This window comes from Saccopteryx bilineata, chromosome 2, assembly GCF_036850765.1.
Source record: "Saccopteryx bilineata isolate mSacBil1 chromosome 2, mSacBil1_pri_phased_curated, whole genome shotgun sequence".
NCBI classification, from domain to species: Eukaryota; Metazoa; Chordata; class Mammalia; order Chiroptera; family Emballonuridae; genus Saccopteryx; species Saccopteryx bilineata.
In genome coordinates this window covers 234,604,162-234,615,244 of record NC_089491.1, presented here as the reverse complement: position 1 = coordinate 234,615,244, position 11,083 = coordinate 234,604,162, and the positions used below count along the sequence as shown (strand labels likewise).

Below are 11,083 nucleotides of genomic sequence, written 5' to 3'. Positions count from 1 at the left end.
GCCAAACTTGGCTATCTTCCTTCCTGGGTGGGGGGAGGACTGAGGTCACCAGAGACCCCTTTGCTTGTCACCTTCCATGTAGGTAGTCAGTTGAACAAAGGATGTCCTGAGTCTCCTAAATTCCCTCCGGCCCACAGTCCCACTAACCACAGAAACAGTGACTCACACAGAAAAATTATGGTAGGTAATAAGATTTACTGAAAACTTCTCAGCCACATTCAGTACTGGTTTGGTGGATACATCAGAAGGAGGTTGCATAACATTAGGCAGGTGGAGGGCGGGGAGGAGGATGTGCGGGCACGTGTGTGCGGTGTGCCTGTGCTGGGGCAGGTGGCTGTCCAAAGTGGTAAGTGGGTGTGTGTGCACGTGTGCACGTGTTTGAGTGTGTTAACAAGAAAAACAAACCAGAAAAGGAAATGTGTTTTATCCCACTGCACATTGCCAAAAAAAGCCTTTCTTCTACCTGTAGCATCAAAAGGGAATAAAAAATGATTGATTCACCAAGATTATAAATAAGGTTCTTTGTTTTTCAAAAACTCCTATTAAAACATTAAATATCAGCTCTTTAGGGGGAGAAATACATTCATTTCAGGGAGACCTCAGGAGAGCAACCATCCTTTTGCTCCACCCCAATCGGGTGGGGGAAGGGAAGCCCCCAGAGGGCCCTGAGGGTCCCCTCACGTGAGCCAGGTGGCCACTCACATCTTGCCACTGAAGAGATGGCCAATGCACAATTTACAAACAAAACTGCGAATCCATTAAATTAAATTCAATGGGAAACACATATGTGATCGGTCCTGTCTTCACAGCCATTGGGGTAGGAGGGAGGGAAGGCGGGGTGCCACTCAGGGGGACTAGAGGTTGGGTTGGGAGGGTGTGTGTCAGGGCAGATAGTGGAAAGTGTCCTCCTTGTGGGAGCCCCAGTTCCTCCAGTGCTGTGTGTAATGGTGGTGTGTAGGCTAGCGAGGCGGGTGGGGTTGGGCACCACTTAGCTCTTGGGTGCCATTTCTCTGGGCCCTCCCCCACACTTTGGAAATTGATGGGAGGATTTATGTAGCACCTTCTCCAACCCCTGGCTTCTCACTGGGCTGGATGCTTCTCTCCAATGTTTCTTCTGCCTTCTCTGAAGGATAGAATGAAGAAGAGAGGATGGAGGCTGATGAAACCAGCCTGGAGCAGAGGGTCAGCGTAGAGGGCCTGAAGGGTGGAAAGATTCCAAGCTGACCTGGCTTCACCTTCCCTGACGGTCTGTGGAGGGGGTGGAAAATATGAGGAGCTCCATCCGAGGGCTGGAGCATCTGGGATAAGATACCACTGTCCTGTTGTTATAGGAGCTGAGTTCTGTGAACACCTAGGAACAGCTATGGTTTCCAAAGTCACCTTGATATGGTTCGTAGCCCAGGTTACCACCTCCTTGGGTCCCGGAGCCCACCCAGGTGAAAGGACCCCTCTAAATCTCCTACAATTTGAGCCCGCCAGCTTCCTACCATTAGTAGAGACGGAGAGAAAAAGTCGGCTCTGGTGGCTCCATCCCTCTCTCCCAAGTCCATTGTTGCCTAAGCCCAGAGATGGGGCCTCAGAAGAATGAGCTGTGCCCTGTGGAGTTCAGGTCTCACTCTGATCTGTGAGATGTGATGCCTCAGGCCCTCCCACTGCTCCAGCCACTGGCTATATGTGTGGGCTCCCTCCTGCCCTCCAATGTCTCTTAAGGAGCTGAGAACCTTTAGGGGGTGGAATGAACCCAAACCCCCTTTGTCTCTGACTTTTCTCCTAACTCTGTCCCCGGGCAAAGGCTCTCTCTGTGAACAGCACTGATCTGCCTCACAGTGCAGGGCTTGTAAACAATTCAAGTCCTTCATCAGGGGGCCTTTGGGTGCCATCTGTCCTCAGGGATTTGATGAATCCAGATATCACTCCTGCCTTTCCGTAAAGGCTGCTTGATTGGCCCTACCAAACAGAGTCCTCCGCAGTTCTAGGGAAGTAGGGCTGGGGTATCATAAAAGCTTGGTGGTTGGGAAGGAGCAGGTGTCTCCTCTGCATTTTTTCAAGCTGATTTTGGGAAGCTAGGGCCCAACTTCCTTGGTGCTGCCTGCCCATGTCCCTTTCCCCCCCACCCTGAAACCTTCCTGATGACACTCCTCTCTTGTTTGGTGACCAGTGCCATCTGGGCTGCCAACTACTCCAGGGAGTCACTGTGTTCCAAGCCTAGGTCACTGACATTCGTTGTTTGCAGCTCATCAGCCTCCTCTTCCAGTTCCTCTTCCTCTTCCTCTTCCATCTCATCCTCATCCTCCTCTTCCGTCCCATCCAATGAGTCATCGTGTGCAGCCAGCATAGCCTGCTGCATGGCCATGGTGGCATTGTCTGAGGACAGGGACTGCAGGTTGTCCAAGTTGATGGAGCCTACGTGAGAGAAGAAGGCAAGGGTCAGCCCCAGGGGCCCCAAGGGAGAGCTAACTGTACAGGCTCGAGGGGTGGTGAGCTGGACAATTCCTGGCACAAAGCCCCTGTCCACGTGCTTGTCGGCCCCAAGCAGCAGCACTCCTGGTTACCATTTACTGAGCATCTTCTATGTAAATATGTCAAATAGTTTTGACTTTTTCTAACAATTCTGTAGGGTAGTCATTATTATCTTTTCTAAAGAGGAGGAAACTGCCCTGGCCTGATAGCTCAATTGGTTAGAGCATCATCCCTAAGCACAGAGGTTGCTGGTTCAATCCCTGGTCAGGGCACATACAGGAATGAATCTATGTTCCTCTCTCTCTCTCTCTCTCTCTCCCTCTCCCTTTCTCTCTCTAAAACAAATAAACATTAAAAAAAAGAGGAGAAAACTGAGTCTCAGACAGATACATCATTAGCTCAAGGTGAACAGTCAGACATGAGAAAATTGGAATTCTCTCCCTGGTTGTTTTAGCTCAAATTCTGTTGTTCTCACTCTACCTCACAAAACAATTGCCCATCACAGAGGAACTGCCAGCCATACGATCACATAAATGTATGTACACAGGAAGGTATGTACACACACACGCACACCTCGCCCCCCTCCACACAGAGCTGTTCTCATGTGCCGAGCTATAAAATGTCTTGGCTCACTGAATTATTCATTGTGCACCAGGTGACTGGCAGTTAAAAGTGTATAAGAAGCGTTTGATGGAGAAGCTGGGAAAACAAAGCTTTTCCTGGGCTCCATTCACAAGCTGGTTGCCTGTCCAGTATTTATAGATGGCTCTGACTTGTGCGGGACTGCGTGGACATCCACTGGCTCTAAAGAACTTAAGGTGGGTGTGGGAGTGAGGAGGGAGCTCTGTTGAGCAGTTCATACCTCAGATGACCACTAACTCCCACTGGTCTTTGTGAGACTGCTTTTGGCTTGTTAAAATAGATGCAAAAACATCCCCTTCTTTCTGGCTTACACACACCCTCTGGGGATCAGGGAGGGATAACTATTGTGACAGAACAGCCCTTGCCTCTTGGGCCAGGAGATGCTCAGCCCTTGAATCTTTGCACAGCTGTCCTGAAAGGGTCCCAGGGGCCACCCACCCACTAGTCTCCAGACTAGAGTATACTCAGCCCCAGTTCTTACCATCAGGATTTGTCCCTGGGGTGCCAGCCTGCTGCTGCAGCACCCCTGCAGCAATGGAGTTGGGCCAGAATCTTTGGGTGGGCCGGTGCTGTGACTTGATCTTCTTGGCTTTAGGGGCAGGGTCTGGGTTGCTGGCATCAAGCATAGGCTGCAGGATGCGCCTCCGGGCATTGATGAACCTGCCCAGGGGTGAAGGTGGATATCTGGTTAGTCACACTGGGTGATGGTAGGGTATGTGGGGACATGCATGTGTGTGCATGTGTGCATGTGTGTGCATGTGTGCCGAGATGGCTAAGCTGTTTCCAGAATCTCAGCAGCTGATCCACTGTACAGAACAGACTGGGGTCTGATCCGGGGTATGAAAGGCCAGCTGGGAAAAAGGCCCTGGGCTCTGAGGAGCTCAGGAATCAAGTAGTATCCATAAAGCAGCATGGGATGAATGCACGAGGAAGGTCAGAAATCTCTACTTGAGACCCATCAGGATTGAACAGAGGAAGGAAGAGCCCCCGTAGTCAAAGGCACTAGGCTCTGACTTCTCTCCAGAGGGCTGAGGGTTCAGATCAGGGAGCACAAGTCTTGGGTGTACTCCCATACAGCTAGACCTCTCTTCTCTGAGATTTCTATGACAGCCCAGCCACACACAGAGAAGAGGAGGTTGAGATCCCTGTGAGGTCGGAAAGGCCGACTCTTCCTCCTCCCTCCCACTCCTACCTGTGCAGAATGTTTTAGTTCACATAGGTGGGGGGTAGACCAGGTGACCATTGGTGGCCCCTCCAGTCCTTGGATGCAGGCACTTGTGTGTGTCTGCAGTGCAGGTGGGGCTGGGTTTTCTATCCAGTGATGTTCCTGGCACAGTTTCCCAGCAGAGGGCGCTGAGAAGCTGCAAATGAAGCAATAGGGACCTGTGTTGATTCTGGTTTTCTGCTTGGAGTCCAAATAGGAGGACCGGAGTAGTGGCTGGCTGGGACTGAGGCAGGACTGGGCATGCCGGTCTCTTCTCTATGCTGTGCATTCCCCTGCCAAGCCAGTGACCCCTGCATCTGAGAGCCTTTGGGTGGGCGATGCTAACTCACCAGTTATTTACTTGCAACAGGGTAAGGTTTGTCTGGGCCGCAATCTGCCTCTTCTCATCCTCTGTGGGGTAGGGGTGCTGAAACGAGAGACCAAGGGCTAATGAGGGGTGGACACGTGGTGGCCTGGTACCCTTAGGGACCATGCCCGTGTCACAAGCACTGCCTTGGATGAGGCAGCCCCAATGGTTTGGAAGCTCAAACTGGGGACAGTGTAATAATGTTTATTTCCCAAAAAGAATGAGCCTACGGATTGGAGAGTGGTGGCCCCAAGCCTTTGCCTTCACAATCAGGGCCAGTGGGGGCCCCCACATAGGGCCAGGGTGGCTTCCTCTAGTTCAATATCAATAGCCTCCAAAGCCCTTTATATCCTTCTCATGTGGTCCTCCTCCCCACACCGACCCCCAGCAGGCAGGGCAGGTATTGTGTGTGTGACAACTCACAACAGCCTCAGGAGCCCACAGGACTATCAGAAGGTGGTAATGGGGCAAATGACTCAATTCAAGTTAAGTTAACTGGTATTTACTGCATGTCTGCTGTGCACCAGATTTACACCAGGCATCCTAGGAAACGGGGTAAATACAGTGACCCTTACTGTTCAGATAACACTTTATAACCTGTAAAATGTTTTCATGCATTTACTTTCACTTAATAAAGCATATCACAAAAACTCTGTAAGATTGGCCCGTTAGACATTGTCATTCCCATACTACAGATGAAGAAACTGAATGGCTTCTCCAGTGTTGCCTGCACTCTGGCCCCGGTTTGGAACTCAGCTTTTCAGATGCGAGTCCAGTTTTCCCCCCATTACTTCACGATGCCACTTTCCAAGATGGAGTCAGTGGCTTGGCGGGGGCGAGTGAGGAAGTGCTGCAGCTGTCTGCCACCGTCCCCCAGCATGTCGGTCTGTGCCGGGATTACAGGGGTGCCTCTCGCAGACTCCCGCAGACACCGTGTCTTACTAACGCATCTTCCATGCGCAGACGACACACAGTGACTGCATGTGGAAGAAAGAGCACAAAGCGGCAGGTGCCGTGGTTTGGGTAAGGAGCACCACCGAGGCTCAGCTGGAGAAGCGGGTGCTGGCCAGAGGGCGGGGAAGCCTGAACTGGTCACACTGAACGGGAAAGTTTTGAGGGGCAGTGGGAAGGGTCTTTCCAGCTCCCCCGGGTGGAGGGCCACATGATAGCTAGGTCTTGGTGTCTTTGTGTCCTTACAGGCCTCCACACAGCACCTGGTGCTCAGTAGGCATGCAACAAAGGTATGATGAGGGTCTGAATGGGTCTAAACCCTGCCCTGGAAGCCAGAGGAGACTGGGCGCTTCTAGAGCAGAGGGATAAGCCATCAGCCTCCTCAGGCCAGGATTTTCCCTTAAGGTTGAGGTGGTGTTAAAATGGTATTTGGGCTTTCTAAAGTCCCAAAGACTGGGACTCAAATTCTGGCTCCATCCTGACTCGCTGTGAGATCTCAGGCATGTCACTTAGCCCTGCATCATAAAGTCATCTGATGATTAACTGAAATTACACTTGCCGTGTGCTCAATAAGAGGTGGTTATTCATATTATTATTGGATGATGTCAGCAAGGTGCTCACAACTGTCTAAGGAATGATTCTGAAATCAAGAGCCTTGGGAGTACCCTCATCATCAGTGACAAAGGAAGCCCCAGCTCTGCCGGCCTCAGCACCCCTGTCTGAGGACGCAGAATCGTGTGTTGTTTAATTCATACCGCCGAGCCCGACAGCCATGCCAGGGCAGCAGGACTTATGATTCACACGATATTAAGATTCTAATGAGGACAGCACTTCAGTGTCACAGAAGGCAGTTCATCCTGACTGGAAAGAAGCAGGGAGGCTCGGAGGAGAAACTGCAGGCCCCAGGAGGCAGAGGAGCAAGGACTCTCTGCGTCCCGACACGTCCTGGGGAGGGGTGGTGTTCACTCCCCACTCCCTGCAGCTCCCGTGTCCCTCACCAAAGAGCCAAGCGGCCTCCTGTCCATGGCCAGCCGGTCTGAGAACACAGCAAAACTTTCCAGTTTTTCGTGGGGCCCACAAGGCCCTTTCCTGCCTTCATGCCTTTGCACATGCTATTTCCCTTGCTGGAATGCTTTCCCCACTTTCCTGCCTGAGTGAAGACCTGTCACAGATCAAATCCTCTGTAAGGCCTTTCCCAAGTCCCTGGGCAAAGTCAGTCCCCACTGCAATTGAATACTTGCATTTAGCCCACTCTGTGTTAACAGGTGTCTTCCCACTATCCTGGGAGTTGATCCCAGGCAGGGCCCAGTATTCTGAGATATGGTATCGCCAGTGTCCAGACCAGTGTCCAGCAGAGTAGATGTTCACTGCTCGTGAATGGAGCAGATGAGTGAACCAACACGAAAAGGAGATAGCCAACTGATTTCCAAGGCTGGCCTTGCTAACCGTGCTGGTGCACCACCCTACAAATGCTGGGCAGCCGCTGCCACCTGGGTGTCTGCTAGCAAGAGATCCTTGGCTGTTATGAGCTCCTAGCTGATGGGAGAAGGCTAGGCAAAAGGGGAAACCCTCTATGAACGGGCAGTGGGAAAGTCCACTCAGTGGCAAGGGAAGGGTGGGCAGGACCGATTAGGAAGGACTCCCCACAGAAGAGGGCCTTCCATGGACTTTAAAGAATGGCCAACCATCCTGGTGAAGGAGGGGGTGGGCCTTCCGGGCAGGAGCCCTGCATTAGGACATATATATATATATATATATATATATATATATATTTTTTTTTTTTTTTTTTTTTTTTTTTTCCATTTTTCTGAAGCTGGAAACAGGGAGAGACAGTCAGACAGACTCCCGCATGCGCCCGACCGGGATCCACCCGGCACGCCCACCAGGGGCGACGCTCTGCCCACCAGGGGGCGATGCTCTGCCCATCCTGGGCGTCGCCATGTTGCGACCCTCCTGGGTGTCGCCATATTGCGACCAGAGCCACTCTAGCGCCTGGGGCAGAGGCCACAGAGCCATCCCCAGCGCCCGGGCCATCTTTGCTCCAATGGACCCTTGGCTGCGGGAGGGGACGAGAGAGACAGAGAGGAAAGCGCGGCGGAGGGGTGGAGAAGCAAATGGGCGCTTCTCCTGTGTGCCCTGGCCGGGAATCGAACCCGGGTCCTCCGCACGCTAGGCCGACGCTTTACCGCTGAGCCAACCGGCCAGGGCTAGGACTTATATTTAAGCCAGTCAGATGCAAATCTCTTCCACTCTAGAGACCTCCAGAGAAGGAGGCCTTCCATGGAAGGATAATGTTTGCCGTCTCTATGGTGTGGGCCTCCATGCTGAGTGAATGTCTTAAGTCCATAAATTGACATGCTCCCATTAAATGGAGAGAGATAAGAGGCTGGTTGTTCTCCACAGGTGAGGATACCCTTATCCTCTCAGGGTGCAGGTCCCACCACCCACCCACCCTGGAACCAGTCTCTCAGGAGGCACGTGTTGGAGGCCGTGGGTGAGGAACAGCAGTTGGTCCAGTGTGGGGGACAGGTGTGTTAGCCAGAACAGTCCTGGCACCACATCTGAGTGCTCATGGGAGCAGTCCAGCTTCTACACGCCTCACACCAGATGATTCTTGAGGACACAGTCAAAATAGCCTGGCCGCTGAACAGACCTTGATTTGGTCAATGCTACTTTTAGCACAATTGGAATGACTCAGGGCCAAGGACAGGATGAGGCATCAAATGAGACCATGGGAAGCCATTGAGCCATGGAAGCTGTTCTCCAATGACCATTGGAAGAACTCCTTTGCAGTCGGGAGGGAATGGCACAGGCAGCAGCTCTCTGGAAGTAGATAAGTCTTCCTTGAAAAAGAGGGACAGATGGGCTAGAACATCACCCATCCCTCTCTGGGTCAGCATGGAGCCTCATGTGACGAGGCAGTGCTGCCTGGTGGCTACAGAGGACGACCTCTGGAGAGGTCAAGTCCTGCAGCTGTGTGACCTTGGCAGTTCATTGTTTTCTGTTCTCCATCCTTAGGGTCCTCGGCTTAAACTAAAAATAACAAAAGAGTGCCTATCTCTGGGACTTGGGAGACGATTTAACGAGATGCTGCAGGTGAGGCATGTGTGCTCCGTGGGCACTCAGTACGATGGAATGACGTCCCCACAGCACCAGGCTGTTGCCATTCAGTCTCCAGAGGAGGGAGCTGCAGGAGCCACAGAGAGTAGGTGGTTCATGGCACCACAGCCGCCATCAGCAAAGTCCTCAGAAATGTAACCTAAGCTGTTCCCCCCGGCCCCTGACACTCCCCCTCATAGCCCACAACACAAGTCCCATTTGGGCTCTATTGAAGCTGGAGGTACCTTTTAGTTCAAAGAATGGGTGTTGCCCGGGGTCCTGGGTCTGAAAGAAGCTTGACCAGGGCTGGTATATAGGTCCCTGGCCACTTCTGTCACTGAAAGCCCAGCCCGAGATTGTCCTTCCACTTCCCACCCCATGCCGATAAGCAGGAGGGAGAGGCCAAGGAACACAACACATGGGAAGGAGAGGCCGCCAGTGTCAGTCTGCCCCGTGCTGGCAGAGGAGCAGGCCTGGAGCCAGGTCCCCTTCCCCATTTCCCGCCGTGACCAGCAGCACACGGGGTCAACCACACCCTTCGCACTCCTGACTGACTGTGGGCATGAGGCCTGCGGTGGGCCCCAGCTCCGCTGGCTTGGCATTACTCTAGCAGGGTCAGAGGCCCGCCAGAGGGATGCAGCAGGATGACGAGGGGCCCCGAACAATCCACATTTCATCATCACAGGCAGGGTGCACCCTGATTTCAAAGATGCTGAAATGGGAAACACAAGCCTTTTAGTCCAGCATGTCACCTGAGGGTCGTCCTTGCTCCATGCTCCATTCTTCCATTTGCTCCTTTTCCTCCCCTCCCCCTTAGAGAACGGCACAAAGAACTAAAATGGATAGCCTCACGTGCTGTCACAAAGACCCATGTGACCACCACCCAGGTCAAATAACAAGATACTGTTAGCACCCAGGAGCCCCCTTCCGTGCCCTCCCAATCACCAGCTGCAAAGATAACCTGGTTTCCATGGTAATGACTGTCTTGCTTTTCTTTATTGTTATAGTGCTCATGTTATATCCCTAAACATATAGTTTGGTTTTTGGACTCTATACAAATAAACCATATAGCTGGTCGTATTTCACTCCACAGTGTATATGGTGGTTCTGTGTAACTGTAGCTGTTCATTTTCATTGCTGTCTAGTTTTCCCTTGGAAAAATCAACTGTCTTCCCCTTCTTCACCCTCTTGCAATCTCAAGCTATCCTCCTTCCCTCTGGTTTCTATTTCAATCCATTCCTCACACTGCAGCTAGACCAGTATCTTCTTTTTTTTTTTTTGTATTTTTCTGAAGCTGGAAATGGGGAGAGACAGTCAGACAGATTCCCGCATGCGCCCGACCGGGATCCACCCGGCACGCCCACCAGGGGCGACGCTCTGCCCACCAGGGGGCGATGCTCTGCCCCTCCGGGGCGTCGCTCTGCCGCGACCAGAGTCACTCTAGCGTCTGGGGCAGAGGCCAAGGAGCCATCCCCAGCGCCTGGGCCATCTCTGCTCCAATGGAGCCTTGGCTGCGGGAGGGGAAGAGAGAGACAGAGAGGAAGGAGGGGGGGTGGAGAAGCAAATGGGCGCCTCTCCTGTGTGCCCTGGCCGGGAATCGAACCCGGGTCCCCCGCACGCCAGGCCGACGCTCTACTGCTGAGCCAACCGGCCAGGGCCTAGACCAGTATCTTCTTAACTTGCCTCCAAGCACTCAAGCACATGCCAATGCCCTTCCTCTGAGCTCTGGACGCCCGCCCTATGCAGGATTACACCCGTCTGCCACCCCAACCAGCTCAGCTGCAAGTTTTTGAGAAAAGGGAACACTTCCATCTCATTAATGAGAAGAAAATGCCTGGCATGTGTTGTGTGTTTAATATGTCCTTGTTGAATGACTGACCACAGGGATGTGAGGGGTCAATGGTCCTTGTCCTCATTCCTGTGTATCTGTGGGTATGAAGGTGGGCGGGAGAGGGTGGGGGAACTTCAGGGCTTCGGTCTCTGCAGGTATTCCACCCTGACTAGTGATAGTGCTGTTCCCACAGGGTTGTTTCAGGAGTGTTCATGAGTTCACGAGGGCAGGAGGGCGGGTACCTAGGAGTCCGCCAGGGCACCCCGCTCAGCTCTCTAGAGGAGTCTCCAGGCAGCAGTGAGAAGTACGGGAGAACACAGGATCAGCTCGCCAGCTTTGGTCCCTTGTCTCTCACCAGCTTGTGACCTCCAGCTCATTACTTAGTTTCCTCTTCTGTAAACTGGGGAAAGAATCCACCTACTTCTAGGCAGTCACAAAGATGGAATGAGTTAATATTTGGAGGTAGCTTAGAACAGTGTCTGGCATACTCTACTAGGGTTTGTTAAATAAATAAATAACAAAGAAAATA

General features: G+C 52.4%; 1 protein-coding gene across 3 annotated transcripts in view; it reads right to left on the bottom strand.

Moving 5' to 3' along the window:
* Positions 1-540: 540 nt before the first annotated feature.
* PKNOX2 (PBX/knotted 1 homeobox 2) overlaps positions 541-11,083 on the bottom strand; it is a 262,352-nt gene continuing 251,809 nt past the window's right edge. For all 3 annotated transcript variants that reach the window (XM_066259631.1, XM_066259633.1, XM_066259632.1), the window contains 3 exons: positions 4,657-4,733; positions 3,584-3,762; positions 541-2,403 (listed from right to left, as the gene is read on the bottom strand). In XM_066259631.1, coding sequence (XP_066115728.1) covers positions 2,177-2,403; positions 3,584-3,762; positions 4,657-4,733 — 483 coding nt within the window. In that variant the 3' untranslated portion in view covers positions 541-2,176. The remainder of the gene's footprint in view (positions 2,404-3,583; positions 3,763-4,656; positions 4,734-11,083) is intronic.